This window comes from Ipomoea nil, unplaced genomic scaffold (genome assembly GCF_001879475.1).
Source record: "Ipomoea nil cultivar Tokyo-kokei standard unplaced genomic scaffold, Asagao_1.1 scaffold0268, whole genome shotgun sequence".
NCBI classification, from domain to species: Eukaryota; Viridiplantae; Streptophyta; class Magnoliopsida; order Solanales; family Convolvulaceae; genus Ipomoea; species Ipomoea nil.
This window is the reverse complement of record NW_017616696.1, coordinates 1,083,865-1,102,500: the sequence shown is the minus strand read 5'-3', so window position 1 is coordinate 1,102,500 and position 18,636 is coordinate 1,083,865. Positions and strand designations below refer to the sequence as shown.

At 36.4% G+C, this 18,636-nt stretch overlaps 1 protein-coding gene across 1 annotated transcript; it reads left to right on the top strand.

The window, feature by feature from the left end:
• Window positions 1–4,179: 4,179 nt before the first annotated feature.
• LOC109147679 (carotenoid 9,10(9',10')-cleavage dioxygenase 1-like) lies at window positions 4,180–16,212 on the top strand. The gene is made up of 14 exons (XM_019295309.1): window positions 4,180–4,552; window positions 9,122–9,192; window positions 9,366–9,380; window positions 11,163–11,274; window positions 11,352–11,451; window positions 11,568–11,630; window positions 12,288–12,398; window positions 13,069–13,253; window positions 13,952–14,090; window positions 14,174–14,288; window positions 14,563–14,664; window positions 14,756–15,007; window positions 15,142–15,253; window positions 15,962–16,212. Exons 1-14 carry the CDS (start codon window positions 4,256–4,258, stop codon window positions 15,989–15,991), a joined length of 1,704 nt encoding a protein of 567 aa, XP_019150854.1. The 5' UTR covers window positions 4,180–4,255; the 3' UTR covers window positions 15,992–16,212.
• Window positions 16,213–18,636: the final 2,424 nt, after the last annotated feature.

The following is an 18,636-nucleotide window of genomic DNA, read 5'->3' as shown; positions in this document are numbered from 1 at the left end:
GGATGCAAAAATTGTAGGTCCATGGTTATCCGAGCTGTTTGTGTGTGGTGGCGGTTGACGGCGTGGGTGGGCAAGGGGGATACTGTTGCATTGTTTGCTGTTTTTTTTTTTTTTTTTTTTTTTTTTTTTTTTTTTAATCTGTACTGATGTGGCTTATTATATCATTTCTTGGAGACTGAATAAATTGTGGCTTTTGCTCAGTGTGTGCAAGGGTTCTTTCGCTGTGTTCTATGGTGTAGTTAGTTAGCTTCTTTTTGTACTCAGGTGTGTGTAGTAATCTGTGTGCAGTCCTCCGGCCATTTTCACCAATATCATATTAGATATACCCATTTGGTTCAAATTTTAGGTTTTTGCTAAGATTTTGTGAATAAAAAGACGTTTTGGAGGATAGATGGAATTAATGAGAGGAAAAAAATTCAGTTTTACTGCAAAAGGGTAAAAAATTGAGTTTAAGAACTGGATAATGTTGCTCTAGGATCGTCTTAACCAATTTAATTAATTTTCCATAATCTTTATATAATTAAGCATTGAATTGATTTGATGGAGATGGGAGAGCCATACAGTATTCCAACCGTAGGTTGAATATAATTAAAAATCTTATGATTGTAGTCTATGACATTAATAATTTAGTGGCACTAAGATCATCAGATTTGGGTTATTGCAAGCCAAGATTTGGTGCAGTTAATAAGCATCTTCATAATGAATGTTATTGTTATAACAAAGTCTGCATCTTTCTTTCTTTCTTTCTTTATTTCATTTAATAAAATACTTTTGTTTCACGAAAAAAGGGAATGATCTTAGAGTATGCATAAGGAAAGAGCTGGATTATGTGTTTAGTTTAGAAATAATTAATTATGTTATATTATATTATAGTAATATAGTTGCTGTGTGTGAATAGATTGTGGCATTTGCTTTTTTTTTTTTTTTTTTTTTTGGTGTGCACGGGTTCTTTCGGACTGTGCTATATGGTGTATTTAGTTAGCTTATTTTTGTACTTAGGTGTGTGCAGTACTATATGTGAATGTGTGCATAGTTTTTACTCTTATTTAGTCTTATTTGGAATTGTTGGTGGGCCATATACTTATGCGTGTTGGCTCGTTTTGCAGCTAAAAAATCCAAGCGCGCCCATTCAGATACCGGTCCTTTGGGAATATCTGGTGATGATAATGACTTTGTGTCGCCGCCTAGGGTTATTCATTCCAGGACTCAGCAACAACTACCACAGGATGATGCCCCCGATTATGAACTCACCGTTGAGGAGGATGCTATGTATCCTAGAGCGAAGATGAGGGCACAGTCTGTGATTTTGGTTAACGCCTTGAAGGACTTGAGCTTTCAACAGAAGTCTGACATTCGTGAGCTTGGGTTTGGGGCTTTGCTTGAGTTCAATGTTGAGGATATTCCACCGCGCCTTCTGCGGTGGCTGTTGTATAATTTTGATGCCCAGTCAAAGTCATTTGATCTCGGTGGGGGAAGATCATTAGTGGTAGATGAGGGTGATGCGGAGTTGATTTTGGGGTTTCCGCGTGGACGTGTTGATATGTTTCAACGGGATAGGCTTAAGATTAGCAACACGCTGAAACAGTGGAGGGGTCTATTTCAGAAGCAGGGGCACAAGATCACTGCGGCGGAGATTAGTGCGAGGATGGTTGAAGAGGTCGATGGTGGTCTTTGGTTTAAGCGACATTTTCTTATGTTGGTCTTGACCTCGTTAGTTTGTTGTATGTGTAGCGGGTACTCGAACCAGATGTATTTCCATCATTTTGAGGATGTGTCAAGTGTGCGCGACCTGAACTGGTGCAAGCTTGTGGTGGACACTTTGGTTGAGACGCAGGCTGCGTGGCGTTCTGGTCGGCATAAGTTCTTCCTTGGGCCTGCTGAGTTTATTACGGTATTGTTGCTATTCTTTTTTCTTTTCGTGTTGTGTGTTGTTTTATTCTTTCACACTATACCTTAACAATTGATCTTGTTTTTATTCTTTGTGTTCTTTTTAGTTGTTTTATGTTGATCGGGTTGTGCATGTTGCTCGCGCGGTCCCTCAGTCTATTCCTGCTCTTCGTGGGTGGTCGTCACCCTTACTACGTCATCGTGAGTTTTCCGAGATTAAGGGTGGTGGGTTTGGCCTTGGTGTCATTGAGCTCCCGGTGCAGGTTAGTGATGGGGCGGGTGAAGGTGATAATGCCCCGCAATCTTCTGTGGATGCGCCTGAACCTGATTGCTCTTCGCCTGTTGAATATGGCCCCATGGTATGGCTTTTTTTAGGTTGCCGATTACTTACGTTTATGTTTTAATTCTGCTCACATCTTTTGTTGTGTGTGCACTCAACGCTCATATAAGTTGTGTGTCCTTGGATTTGTGGTCCGTTGTTATTTATTCTTTGTGTCCTTTTGTTGGGTTAGACATTTGCAGATGTTGTATCACACAAAACAACGATGATAGCGAGAGAAATTTCAGAGTTGGTCAAGCAAGGGCCGGATGGTGCTTTCGATGGTGAGGTCCTTCGAGGGGTGTTTGAGGCCATCAAGTCGCTTCGAGTGGTCTGTGCCGTTCAGCGTGCCGATCAGCAGGAGGCTGGTTTTGGTGATGTTCCATCCTTCAGTTTGGGTATTACGCAGGATTATGCTGATCATTGGTGGGGTGATATTGAGGATGTGGGGCGGGACTTGACCCCGGCAAATACTTGTCGTCCTGAGTTTGATGTGGAGGTCAGTTTGATGAGTTTGCTTGCGTTTTTTTTAATGTTCTTTGCGCAGATCACGTGCACTCGCTCATTGTACTTGTGTGCATCCATCTTTACAGTTGTAGTACGTGGTTTTCATAGTGTTTTTGGGTTTTGTTAGCTCATTTTTGTCATTAATTTGTTGCTCGCTAGGGTGATGATGCTCACGTAAGTGGCGGTGATGGCTTGGGTGCGGTTGTGGATGGTGCGGTTTCTGATGGGGTTGTTTGCGAATGACTTTGCAATTCTGATTTTGGTTTGCTAAAATCATGTTCCTGTTTCGATTTCGGTTTAGAGAAATGTTGTAACTTCTAAGCACTAAGCAATCCAAGACTAAATACAGTATATTAGAAATGATGAAAAATTATAAAATTATATCATTAGATAATAAAGTGAAAAATTATAAAATTATATTGTTATTTAATAAAATGTTTTGTATTAGAGTCCAAAAGATTTTATCATGAATTGATTTATCCAGCAATTAAGGCCAATAGGCCATATAATATTAAAATATTTAAAACTAAATAAATATAAATATATTATACTAAATATATAGGCATTTTCAAAAAATTTAGAATTATAAATTAATGGTAGAATTTGAACATTTTATAATAGAACATAGAATTTCAAGAAATCTGGTTTGAATGGGCGGCTCAAATCGAAACCATCGGTTCATGAACCAAAATTGGAACTTTTATATTAGGTTTTGATTTCGATTTGACCATTTTTGGAATCGAAATCAAAACCTTAGTTATCTTTACTTGTTCTCATATGATCCAACACACATATGGCATGCCTATATTTAGGCTTATAGCTGCAGTAGGAAAGCATGCATTTGTTGATGAAGGAAATGCTACGTGAGGCGTCCTTTGTGGCATTTGCAGAGAACATGGATTAATGCTATGATGATGTGTGCTGCATGACTACGGAGATGCGGATGCTAATCCGTACTTAATAATAATAATGATTGGTGATTAACTAAATAACTAATTACAGATGAATATAAGTACATATATTTAATTTATTTAGTTAGATTAAATGGTTTTACTATTTTTTTTATCCCTATTAGTTGAAACGCCAGGTCATGTTGAATTGAGTCGAAATTGTTGAGTTGGATGCTAAAATTAAATAAATTTAGTTGAAACTTCAGATCAAGTTGAGTTGGGCCAAAAATCTTGTGGTTGAACAGCATGATTTTGACTCTCTTAGATGGGATGTTATAGGTTCGAATTTCGGTAGGAACACGAATTCTTTGTGCTTATATGAACAGATATTACATTGTTAATACTCAAAAAAAAAACAAAAATATGATATTGTAAAAGAAAAATTGATTGGTTGTCCATATGATACCTCCTTCAAAACCCTCCTCTGCCACAGAAAAAAAAAAAAAAAAAATTAAAGAGGAGATGACCTGCAGGCAGGCAGGCCATGTTTTTGGCGTGCGAGATGAGACGACGTGGGCAGTAGCATTACCTCAGATTCCATCATTCCGTATACTTAATCTACCTGTTCTGCACTGTGTGTTTCAGTACATATATGTGCATGCAATTCATAGTTGTAGAGAGAGAGAAAGAGAGAGAGAGAGAGATGGGGAAGAAATTAGCTGAGAATGGAGAAGCGGAGAGGGAAGGGGGAGGGGCGGCGGTGGTGGCGGTGAATCCAAAGCCGAGGAATGGCATTGCTGCGAAGGGCATAGAGTGGTTGGAGTGGGTGTTAGTGAAGCTAATGCATGATTCTTCATCTTCATCGGCGCTCCATTATCTTTCTGGTAATTTTGGTCCCACTCAAGAGACTCCTCCGTCTAAGGACCTTCCTGTTATTGGTCATCTCCCTGTAAGTCCACATAATAATTCCTTTTTTTTTTTTTTTTTTTTTTTTTTTTTTTTTTTCCTTTCAAATTTTCTTCACTGCTTTCTTTTATTTAGAGCTATAGAAACAAGTTGACGAGACGGGACCGTCAAAGCCCGCCATATGGCGGAGCCGAGCTACCAAAATACGGGTCTAAGAGGCAAATTATATTATGCACTGCGGTGCATAATTGATTATGCACCGCGCGTCTTTTTTTTTTTTTTAAATGAAAATTAACAGTGTTTGTTTCCGCCGTTTCGCACTCTTTTGCAAAAAGTAACTCTGTTATTCAGTGTCATTTTGTATACACTGCAGTTTCAGTTGAACACAACTACAGTTTCATTTCGATATAACTATAGTTTCATTCGATATTTATAGACACAAATATGTGAAAATGTTATTTAATTTTATTTTATATACACTATAGTTTCATTAAAACACAACTACATGATCATTTTGATATAATTACAGCTTCATTGTACAATATACACTCAAATATGTGAAATGTTATCCAGTTTCAGTTTATATACACTGCAGTTTCATTTCACTATAACTACAGTATCATTTTGATATAACTGTAGTGTCGGTTTGGATATACTGTAGTGTTAGTTGGTGTTTAATGCACCAAATAAGCGGACTCCGTTAACTCTAACGGCGGGCCGTTTCTTTACTTAAAGAAACGGTGTCGTTTTGACCGCGGTGCACATGCACCGCGGTCTATAATATAACGACTGGGTCTAAGAAAGGTCGGCCTACCTAACCCACCATGTCAAAGTCCGTTATTTTGACAGAGTGAGCTAAAAAGCCCACCAAAATACAGATCATAACATTCAAAGTCCATCCCATATTTGGCGAGACGGGACGGGTTAAGCCTGTTTTGACAGCTCTATTTCTTCTTACATACATGTTTCGGCAGTTCGTCATTCTAAGACCATATTGGAATTATTTTAATACTTCAATAATAATAATAATAATAATAATAATAATAATAATAATAATAATAATAATAATAATAATGTATTGTATCCTTAAAAACATTTATTAGGCATCCTTAATGGTTGAGATTCTTATTTTTTTGTGAGCTCCAACAAACATGAATTTTTAGGACTCATTTACTTCATTTTTTTGTTTTTCATTTTTTTCATTTTTTAATTTTTATTTTTTATTTCTCTAATTTTTGGATTTTATTTTACAAATTCAAATTTTAAATAAAAAAATTTAACACACTAATACTAAATATGTAAAAAGTAACAAAAGTTAATAAAACATATTACTAAATAAATTACAATTATTTCAATAATTTTAGTACATAGTTTGATTACAAAATAAAATACACCAAACTTCATTTATTAGAATCCCCCATAGCGCATTTGCTATTTCTTCTCATACTTCATGCATAACATGTTGAAATTTTGGTAAACATACCCTTACTATCTCAAAAATTTCTAAAATCTTCACTTTAATTTCAAGATTTTTCCAATTTTTTAAAATCATTTGTAATTGATTACAATTATTATAATTTATAATTTAATTAAACCCCTCAAATGTATAAAATTATTATAAATTTAATTAATAATTATAAATTTTGGAAAAAAAAAAAAAAAACCGCTTCCAAGAGTGCGAAAACACACTTCTCATGTAAAAAATGTAACTAATCTTAGCAATTAGCTCTAAAGGGCCAAGCACATTGTACTCAAATGACATGTAGTGACCTCTTTTATATGGGAGGTCATGAGATCGAGACTCAGTGAATGCGTTGTTGACTCGAGACTCAGTGAATGCGTTGTTGACTCTTTGTGCTTTATTAGGTTGAGAAAATACATTTGAACAGATACTACAATATAATAAAGTCAGTAGCATTAAAAAAAAAACTCTAAAACAAGGAAAAAAAGGAAGAAAAAATGTCATGTCATATTAGTAAATAATTTAAACTTTAAGGTGCATCACACACAACTACAAAGTGCATTCGTCTATATGTGGGAGTGCACTCAAGAGGTTGCACTTCACATATTATTGGATGCACTTAGTAGTATTGTTCAATGTATTTTGTAGTGTAGGTCGGTACACTTTAAAGTTTAATATATCTATCAAAATGCTACCACATTTTTCCCTTGTTTTAGAGTCCTTGATCATTCCGATCGAGATCAACAATTAGGATGAGTTTGTAGTTTCTACGTGGGGTCGTGGGCCTGCACCAGTTCTCATTTGATCCAATTGAGAACAGTTTCCTCGATCTTGTAAAAAGTGAAGATTGGTCTTAGTTGCTCATCAATGATTGAAGGTTTTAGAGAAAAAAAATACGGAGTTAATTTTATAATTATTGCAAACTTTTAAGTCTGTAATATTTATAAAATTGACCCCCTCTTTTACCTTATTTTTTAGCAATCCTCAACCGTTGGTCTATCTAAATGGATGGATCTATCAGATCAATCCTCACTTTTTAACTTTCATGAGAACAAGGTTTCACATGAGAAGTATGGGCAAATGCTAGTAATTGATCTAGTAGATTTAACGAGGCAAATTATACCATAGACTAGGGTTCATCTTGCATTGTGGACCCTGGTCCAAAATGACATTTCGAGTATGTGATTGTAGTTAACATATTATGTGTCTGCAATTAACATATTATACATGCACATAATCTATTAATTGAAGACACATAATATGTTAATTGCAGACACATAATTTTTGGACCAAGATCCACAATGTAAGGAAGACCCTGATCCATGGTATAACAATTGATTTAATGATTGAAAAATAAGGAAACAAAAGGTAAAAAATGTAGTGTCATTTTTGTAATTATTACAAACTTTGTCTGTGCACTTGGAAAAGTTTGATAGTGCATCCTTCGACAACTAATAGTCCACTCAAGTTGAGTGCACTCTTAGTTATCCACGGATACAGTATCAAGTTTTTCCAAGTGCATAACGTATTTTTAAATAATTACAAAAAGGTCCTTGCATATTTTTTAAAATTTTCTAGCCGTTAGATTGCTGAAGTTGGATATACGCATTAGATCACCCAAGATAAGCGCGATTTGTCCACACTTCTCATTCTCATTTCAACATGATTTTATTTATTTATTTATTCCTCCACTAGAAAATATAATCTAGATTGTAACCTATAAGTTCAAATCTTCATCAGTCCAAGAATAAATTCTCTTATTTAGTGCAGATCTATATTTTAAGGATTGTATATGAAAAAACACATTTTAATTAATATTTTCCTCATTAAAATTGGGTAACTTGTTCACTTTTACTAGATGGGTAATGTATTAAAGTAAAATTATTTGTAGCGTTTTTAATACAAGTAGATGTTACTTTAAAATGCATTAAAAAAAAAAAAAACTTGTGGACAATTTTTCTTTGGGACAGTAAATTAAAGAAGAATGTTTGAGCTAGTGTTGATATCATAATGTAATGAATTTAGGCATTTCAGTGAGAAGTGATTAGTCCCATTGTAATTTAGGCTCTGTTTGGTTCGAACATGGGAAGCAGAATTGGAATTGGAATCGAAATCGGAATGAGAATTAAATATTTATAAGTAATTAATGGATTTTGGTGAAAGTATCTTGTGATAATATGGTGGAATTTGAATGATTATTAATATTGATGTTTGGTTATGTATAACCTATAATCAGAATAAAAGTTTTAAAAATACAAAAACAAAAAATCAAGACAATTGATCTTAAGAGTGGCAATGAAGTGTGTAGGAAATGTAGTGAGAAAGTCGATGAAGTGAGGAGAGATGAGTGGGGAGGCGATGAAATGAGGAGGGATAAAGCTGAATTAATGGATTGAAACCTGATTTAAATTAGGTAATGAATTTTGTACTTATAAGGTAATCAAATCTTATATCTGCGTTTTAAAAAGTTATCAACCAAACAATCTGTATAACTTTCATTCTCTTCCCTTGTGTCTAATTCCATGAACCAAACACACCCTTAAGTGGAGTATATGAATAGCAATTCTTAGAAGTGTAAATGAACAAATTACAGGATTACTTAGTGATCACTTGATACTTGATCCCATTGTCTTAACGCCCCAATGATATGAAATATATACACATCATGCTATTATTCATCTTATATTTTGGCCTACACTTGTACATTTTGGCCAGCAAGGTTGTAGAGCATCCTCAATAATTTAATTTTTGTACAAGTTTTTAGGAGTCAAGTAAAAAAGAGAATGGAGTAAAAAAAAAAAAAAAAAAAAAAAAGTATTAAGCAACCATCTCAACGTGCCAGAATTACACGCGCCCACAGCGAGGCGCGAAGCGCACCAGCTACCATTTTTTTCTTTTTAATTATTTGGTGGGGCCCACATTAAGAGACAAAAACTTATCCCTCTTGTCAGAGTTCAACCTTCTCTCTCTCATCTTTCTCTCACTTCCACATAGGACTCCAAGCCTAAAAAATTATCTCAAAAACTCTATTAGAGATGCTCTAAGGCTACTATCTTTTGCCTTCCTCTTGTCCCTCACTACTTCAAATGACAATATAATATGAATATTAGCCTTAGAGTAATTAGTAGAATGTATGTGTTTTCATTGTAGGAATGCCTGAATGGTGAGTTTGTGAGGGTTGGTCCCAACCCAAAATTTGCTCCTGTGGCTGGATATCATTGGTATGGTTCTTTGTAGTCAAATATATTCTCAATAAGAGCTTTATAATCCTAAGCTTTTGAAAATATAAACAAAGTATTCATGAACATCAACATATTGTATTCTCACGTACTGATAAAAGGATCAAATTTTTATTGTCCGTTCCAAAGCTTATCCTTGTTCTCCATTTTTGCAGGTTTGATGGAGATGGGTAAGTTCTTTTCTTCATACTCCTTTGCTTATTCGAAGCAGATTTTAATTCATTTAATTTGTTTATGGAGAAGAAGTGCAATTGATTGGGTCAATGTCATTTAACCGGTAATAATGTACATAGTCAGATCACACTAAAAGATTAAATGTAATTAATTAGTCCATGGTCATTATATATGGTCAATGTCATTTAACCGGTAATAATGTGCATTACATACAGTTGTTACATAGTGGACCATAGTCCACACAGCATGATCATCGAATGAAATTGTAGTAGAATTAAAATAATAATTTAGCGTTACTACAATGAATCTAGTGTGAGGAAAATGAAACTAAAAACTAGAGCACATTATTGTCAAATGAAAATGTAGTATCATTAAAGTGATACTTTAGTATTGTTATAATGAAACTAGTGTGCGTGAAAAATAAAATTAAAATCCAGAGCCATACAATAACATATATTGTCAAATAACCTGAAGTGCAATTAAAATAATACTTCGACATTATTATAATTAAACTAGTGTGTGTGAAAATGAAAAAAAAAAAAAAATAGAGCTCAAGCAATAATGTATATTATCAAATGAAACCATAGTAGAACTAAAATGATACTTTAGTATTGCTATAATGAAACTAATGTGGAGGGAAAGTGAAACTAAAAAACATAACAATATTGTCAAATGAAACTGAAATGTAGTTAAAAGATATATAGACCATGGTCCACAGTAAAATTTGCCCATTATCCAAATTATTGTGTACTGTCCAAAACAATGTCGTTTTTATGTTAAAAAATTTATTCCGTCGCGCGCATGTTAGAATAATAAATATTCTGGGATAAGATAATGTATTTTATGAGTTAGAATAATGTACTTTATATGTGTTAGATTAATGAAATTTTTGGGGTAAGATAATGTATTTTATGAGTTAGAATAATGTATTTTATGAGCTAGAATAATGTATAATGAAATTTATGTGTTAAAATAATGAAATTTCGATCAGATAATGTATTTTATGTATTAGAATAATTTATTTTATATGTTTGTGGATTGTAATCCACACAGCTGCGTGAACCACGGTCCACGCAATAGTGATTGCATTACATACTACAAGTTTAATCTTCTCCCAAAAGGTTGAATCCCCAACCCTAAGGGCCCCCCACACCCCGCCCGACAGAGCATTTGGGAGGATGTAACTACAAGTTTAATCTGACAATCGTATTAGACAATGGTAACATAGGGTTGTATGGATCATGGTCCACTGCATAACAATTCAATCGTTATGCTTTGCATCCGTGTGCACCATGCATGGTGCATACGAATGCAAAAACGACGTCGTTTTGACTAAAAACGCGTGTCCCACTTAAAAAAAAAATCAGTTTCGATTCCCCTCAACAACATTATGTTGTTCATTGATTCTGGATTTTTAGTTCATAGATTCTGGATTTTTAGTTCATTGATTCTGGATATTTAGACGGAAATCGAAACTGGTTTTTTTTTTTTTTTTTTTAATTCATGCTGGATATTTAGTTCATTCATTATGGATATTTAGTTCATTGATTCTAGATTTTTAGTTCATTGATTCTGGATATATAGTTCAAATTATGCACAACATAATGTTATTGTCGGGGAATCGAAACTGAATTTTTTTTAAAGTGGGACGCGTATTTTTATTCAAAACGACGTCATTTTTGCATCCGTGTGCACCATGCGGATGCACAGCATAATTTGCCATAATAATTGCTTATATTTTCAATATGGACTTTAAGAGATGAATTTCCAATTTGCAGAATGATCCATGGCTTGCGCATTAAAGATGGAAAAGCAACGTATGTGTCACGATTTGTGAAGACATCACGTCTTAAACAAGAAGAGTTTTTTGGAAGAGCAAAGTTTATGAAGGCAAGTATAATCTACTTCCCTTCACTTTCCTCGTTTTATTTATTCTACTGCACTATCAAGTGACACAACATCTGCAGATTGGGGATCTAAAAGGGATGTTTGGACTACTCACAGTCTACCTGCAAATGCTGAGAATCAAGCTAAAAGTACTCGATAATTCTTATGGGAATGGAACAGGTATGTGGGGGGTCATGGTGGGTTTGCAGTTTGGTCCAACACAGCTTTTCCTGTCCACATTGATGGAATAGCTATAGCTTTATTTCTCATTGCAAGAATTTTTCACTTTCTTTCAGCCAATACAGCTCTAATATATCATGATGGGAAGCTTTTGGCACTTCACGAGGGAGATAAACCATGTAAGCCGTACGCCTCCTTTCTTCCATATTCTACGTTATCTTTTATTTGTGTTAGGATCAAACCCTTATATTACAGGGTGCTGAACTTGGTCTTTCACTGGTTTACGCCCAACAATTCCTCCTCCCAACACATGCCAGTCTTAAGTGCACAATTTTTACTCTTACTTAGACACCACTTGTTTAGGATCAAGTGCTTACCACTATCACCAATTGTTGGATTTGACACTTCAATTCGTCTCTGCCCAAAATTCCCCCTCCCAAGCACCTGACCTAGCTCAAATGCCATTTGTTAAGATCAAGCGCTTATCACTATGCCAAAAGCTATAGTTCACAGCAAAGGCGCAACTTTATTTCCTTATACCGCCATCACATTTTCCAGAGACAATTGCTGGACTTGACCCTTCACTCACCTCCGCCCAACAATCCCCTTAGCCACCAATTACTAGACTTGGTCTTTCACCGGCCTCCGCCCAACAATCTGAATGTTTTCTTGTTTCTTAAACATACTCTAGGCTTGGCAATGCCAACACTGTATTAGCTTTCTCTGTTGTATGTTTGTTGTTGTGGTTAAGAAGCCCCTGATAGAAGCACATAATAAGTTTATTGCTGTTTTTTTTCCTTCTAATTGTGTTAATGGTGGCTTCTCATATTCTATAGATGCAATTAAGGTTTTGGAGGATGGTGATCTACAAACACTTGGCATGTTGGATTATGACAAAAGATTGGGACATGCATTCACTGCTCATCCAAAGGTTGACCCAGTAACTGGTAAGAATAATGCCACAATAATGCTAATTATACATTGCTTATAAATATAAGTTAACTGAGAAGATGATTGTATAATATTATGTAAACATTAGTCTTGGGGGTTAATGCTATGAGCAGTCTCTTGGGCAGAGGTCGGTAACGGGCCAAGTCTAGCAATCACTGCTGAAAATTATGAAATTTTCGACCACCTGAAAGTGATCTTAAATCAAGTCAAAAGCAAAAAGTGATCGGAAATAGCAATAAAGATTTTTCCGAATACCAAAAGTGGTCGGAACAAGGCTTTCGACTTCATTTAAGATCACTTTCAGGTGGTTAGAAATTCTATAATTTCCAGCATTGAATTAGTGGCTAAGGGAATTGTTGGGTGGAGATCGGTAAAGGGCCAAGTTCAGCACCGTGCCTCTCGAAAATGTAACGACGGTCTATAAGAAAATAAATTTACGTTTTTGCTATCAGCTATAGGTTTTAGGCATCAGGGATACAAAAATCCCTGAATCAGGCTAGGGGGTTTGAACTCCCAACCTTTCTTAAGGGATAATAGTGCACGGCCACTCACGCCAACTAAGCTGGTTAATCAGGGATACAAAATTGATACATGATGAACTGCATATATTTCTTTTGTGACAAAATATTTGTCTTGGCTTCATCACTTTGTAATTTTTGGATGCAGGAGAGATGTTTACCTTCGGTTATGCGCAAAAAGCCCCGTTTGTGACATACAGAGTTATATCAAAGGACGGGTTAATGCATGATCCAGTTCCAATAACAATACCAGCATCTGTAATGATGCATGATTTTGCTATTACTGAAAACTATGCAATTTTCATGGATCTGCCTCTTTACTTCCAGCCAAAGGTGGTTTGCCAGTTTTCTGATTTTTTTTTTCTCTCTTTTTCAATGTGATTCTTTGTGACATCAATGTCTGTTGAGTTTTAATGAAAAAAGGAGTATTGAATCTAGAAAGTAACACAAACACTGCTGAGCGGAGGCAGGTAAAAAGTCAAGTCCAGCATCCGGTGGTTAGGGAAATTGTTGGACAGAGGCATGAAGGGCCAAGTTCAGGCCAAGTCCAACACCCTGCTTCTCTAAAACATGTGACGGTATTTGAAAATAAAGTTGCACCATCGCTATTAGGCACTGACTATAGCTTTTGGCCTAATGGTAAATGTTTGATCCTAATAAGGGGTATTAGACCCAGGTCGGAAAATTGTTGGGCAGAGGCCGGTAAAGGGCCAAGTCCAGTACCCGATGGCTAGGAGATTGTTGGGCGGAGGCCTGAAGGACCAAGTCCAGCATCCTACCTCTCTAAAACGTGTGGCGGTATAAGGAAATAAAATTGCGTCTTCGCTACAAACTATAACTTTTGGTGTAGTGGTAAGCACTTGATCCTAACAAGGAATATCAGACCCAAGTCGGAGAATTGTAATTAGACAGAGGCCGGTAAAGAACCAAGTCCAACACCCTGTCTCTCAAAAATATGTGGCGGTATAAAGAAATAAAGTTGCGTCTAGTATATAGCTAAGTTTCCTGATTTAGTTCCATTATAAGTTCAGGAGATGGTGACAAAAAAGCAACTTGCGTACAAATTTGATGCTACCAAAAAGGCACGTTTTGGAGTCCTCCCACGCTATGCGAAGAATGAACTCCTCATCAAATGGTTTGAGCTTCCCAACTGCTTCATATTTCACACTGGTGAGAGTCTACAATCTATTTACTTACATGTAACCATAATATAAACTCAGCATTTTAGCTTTCCTTTTTGACTTGTTTACTAGCCAATGCATGGGAGGAGGGAGATGAAGTTGTTATGATTAGCTGCCGCATCCAAAACCCAGATTTAGACATGGCTAGTGGAACTCTCAAAGACTCCCTTGATTTCGTAAACGAGCTGTACGTCAACTCTGTCTGAGTTTTTTATTAGGATCAAGTACTTATCACTACGCCAAAAGCTATAGCTTGTAGCGAAGGCGCAACTTTTTTATTTCCTTATACTGTCACATTTTCAAGAGGTCTGGTGCTGGACTTAGCCCTTCAGGCTTCCGCATAACAATCTCGATCCCTTGCCACCTAGTGCTGGACTTGGTCCTTCACCGGCCTCTGCTAATCCTGATCCTACTTATTGCTTCCTCTATCCCTAATTTCGGCCATACTTGTGACTTGTCAGGTACGAAATGAGGTTTAACATGAAAACAGGTCTTGCTTCCCAGAAAAAGTTATCAGAATCTGCAGTTGATTTTCCACGAGTGAATGAGAATTACACTGGCAGGTATATATAGTACCCCCCTTGTTATTTTCCGAGAGTTCAAACAAACTAGTTTTTAGAAGAGAGCTCTCGATCCGGTGTTGTTGAAATGCAGGAAGCAACGATACGTATACGCAACCATGTTGAGTGACCTTGCCAAGGTTAAAGGGATAGTCAAATTTGACTTGCATGCTGAGCCAGAGACAGGGAAAACAAAGCTTGAAGTTGGAGGGAATGTTGAAGGCATCTTCGACTTAGGCCCGGGGCGATTTGGTTCAGAGGCTATCTTTGTGCCCCGGGAGGCGAGTACCGGATGTGAAGAAGATGATGGGTACTTGATATTGTTTGTGCACGATGAGAACACCGGGTACATTCACTTCAACCACCTTTTTGTTTTTGCATTTGGATTTGACTAAACCATCAGCAATGGCACTGTTTTTGTGTTTTTGAAGTGTAAACATGTTGAAAAAATCATTTATGTTGTCTCATAACTTGTATCAGGAAATCAGCAGTGAATGTAATTGATGCAAAAACAATGTCAGCTGAGCCAGTTGCAGTTGTTGAATTACCCAACAGAGTTCCTTATGGATTCCATGCCTTCTTTGTGAATGAGGTGAGCTCTCTGCTTTATTTCACATCTTTGTCTAGTCGTAAGACCGCAGAACATTTGGGGTTACCCTAATCAAAATGGCTAAGGATATAGACTTGTAACGACTACAATGCCCCGAGTTCGAATCCCAACCTTCTTGATTTGAACCGGTCAGCTATGAACAATCTAGGCTGGTTTACCTCCTTGTGGTCCTTTGCCGATTAGAGTCACAAGGTGAACCGGTCAGCTATGGACAACCTAGGCTGGTTTACCTCCTTGTAGTCCTTTGCCGACTAGGATCACAAGGTGAACTGGTCAGCTATGGACAACCTAGGCTGGTTCCTTGTGGTCCTTTGCCGATTAGGGTCACAAGGTGAACCGGTTAACTATGGGCAACCTAGGCCAGTTTACCTCCTTGTGGTCCTTTGCCGATTAGAGTCACAAGGTGAATCGGTCAGCTATGGACAACCTAAGCTGGTTTACCTCCTTGTAGCCCTTTGTCAACTAGGATCACAAGGTGAACTGGTCAACTTTGGACAATCTAGACTAGTTTACCTCCTTGTGGTCCTTTACCGATTAGGGTCACAAGGTGAACCGGTCAAGACAACTTAGACTGGTTTACCTCCTTCTTGTCCTTTGCCAACTGGGGTTATAAGGCATGGGTATCAGACATTTTATGTACAACTTGAAGTTAGGGTGTTTTGCTAAAATCATGATACATTTATTGTTCAGGAACAACTTCAAAGACAAGCACAAACCTGAGACGATCATGTGAATGCAGCAGAAACATAGGCAAATGCACATTCTGCACTTCATTTATGTATCCAAAGTGCCTGTTGTAAAATGCAAATGGCTACTGATTATTAATATGTAGAGATATCCCAACACTCCAGATTTCATTTTCAACTTTATAATATCTTTACAGTCAGAGAAATATGGTCGCTAATTAAAATGAAATGCTGAAATAGTATGTTTGAGATCAGGCATATTCCCATTGCCCTTGGGCTTTGTCAACTGGCAGAATGGTAAGTAACCACGTAATTAATCAGGTCCACCCTACATTCCCTTCTTTTTAAAATGGATTATTTCACTCAAAACAACATAGTTTTGAGTGAAATAATCTTTAAATTGTTCAAACTCTACATATTTTTTAGGTTAATATTTAATATTTTTGTATGAATGGTGTGCTCCCGACTTTATCTACTCTAGTGGGAAGGCATGTGGAACCTGACTCTTCTTGCCCCATATGCCACCAAGTACCAGAAACATTATTGCATGTTTTCTGTGAATGTCCGTTGGTCTCCCCCATTTGGTCGAATTATATGGGTTGTAGCCTCCCATAAGCTTCTGAAGATTTTGTTGCATGGATATCAAATGGCTTTGTTATTGGATCTCCACCTGCAAAAATAACATACGCTGCTGTTTGTTGGGCTATCTGGTGTAGGAGGAATGAGACTGTCTGAAATCAGGCTCCTTGGCAGCCAATAAAAATCATGCATGAAGTGGATAGTCTTATAAATCTTTGGCGTGATGGTTTAGGAGTGGTTGCAAGTACGTTGGTTAATGGTGGTCCTCTTGCGATTACACATGCACCAGTGACTGTGGGGTTGGCGCATAACATATATGTTGATGCAGCAGTGTTTCAAAATTCTGATGAAGCTAGCTTTGGACTGGTTGTGGTGGATTGTAATGGCTCGTATGTTGCTGTTAAAAGTGGTCCCCTGCGGTGTTTAAACAACGCACATCTTGCAGAAGCTATGGCGGTCAAAGAGGCCCTATCTTGGATTAAAGAAAATAATCTGCAGCATGTGGTTATTCATTCAGATTGTCAAATGGTGTGTAACCTGCTAAATGACACTTTGCACGATTTTTTTTCGCAGGTTGTGTTCTCTGAGAATGTCGGGATTTAAAACGACACTTTGAAGTAGTGTCTATTCAGTTTATTTCTAGATCAGTGAATAATGCTGCACATATCTTGGCTACGGCAGCACGTTCATATATTGATCCTGTTTGTTGGTTTGTATTGTCTCGTTGATTTAATAAAAGTTCTCTCTCGTTGGTTTTTCAAAAAAAAAAATAAAAATAAAAATAAAAATAAAAATAATAATAATAATAATAATAATAATAATAATAATAATAATAATAATAATAATAATAATAATAAATAGTTTATAATTATCAAGTTTTAAAAAATTAAACAAGTTTTTGTAAAGTAAAAAAATACACAAACACCTAAGTAGCGATTAATTGCCGTCTAGGCGTCCACTAGCACCAGAAAAGCGCATAGCGAGTTTTTCAACAATGTCTACATATGGATATGATGCCAACATCTATGAAATATTTTAATAAATAAATAACTAGCCATCTTGTAAGCTAGAGATATTGTGGATATACGAGACAAAAGGTGCACATCTCCATGAAGCAAAGCAACAATCATGAATGGGCATAAAATCTTTCATATCCTCTCACAATCAAATTTCGACATCATGATAGGCTTTGACAAAATTGAAATGTATCATTTTGTCTTTCTTCCTCCAAGATTGGGCCAAAGTCACTTAACTGAACTATAATGTATGTGAGACATTATATATGGTAAGAATATATTAACATATATTAGAAATTACTGTACATATATTCTTAGGGATTTAATTTCAATCCTTACGTTAGCATATATATTTTGTATAAATATGTGTATTCTTGTGTCTGAAAGTTATGAAAAACATATGGAATCTCCATTTGACATAATATTAGACCTCCAAGTTTGAAGGAAAAAAGTAATGATTTTTTTTCTTCTTCTGCGCTTACGGTAGAAGTTTGGGTCGGGGGTTTCGCCGGCCGTTTATTATTGTCACCATCTGCACTAGTGGAGTCACCGGTTGCCGATTGGCCGGGCTGCCAAGTTTAGGGGGCTTTTGCCCGGAGCGTGGCCCTCACACGCCGCCACCGTTAGTCGTTGGCACCCCACGCGTTGACACGTGAACTCTATTCCATAGCCGGAATTGACTTCGACTTCCTTTCCCAGGGTCACCCGCCTATCCACAACACTATTCTAGGCTCAGTTTTGGCATTGGAGGTCTCGGTAATATCTGTCTGTATTAATTTTGGTTGACAGTGTGGTTGTTCTAGTGCCTACAGTATGTTTGGTCTGTGTGGTTGGGTTATCTTTTTTTTTTTTTTTTTTTTTTTGGTAGCATAATGACTGAGAATAAGTCTCTAGTTGTGTTTGATATTCTTCTGTCAATGCAAGAATCACAAAATACAAATCACTTGGAATGAAAATAAACCATTAAAATATATCTGCGTAGTATTGACAATAATATAATATCCATAGGACTGAAAACCCCACTTGAGGATGACAAAAATAACCAAACTTGGTTGCACGATAATGCTAAGTTATTTCTTCAAAT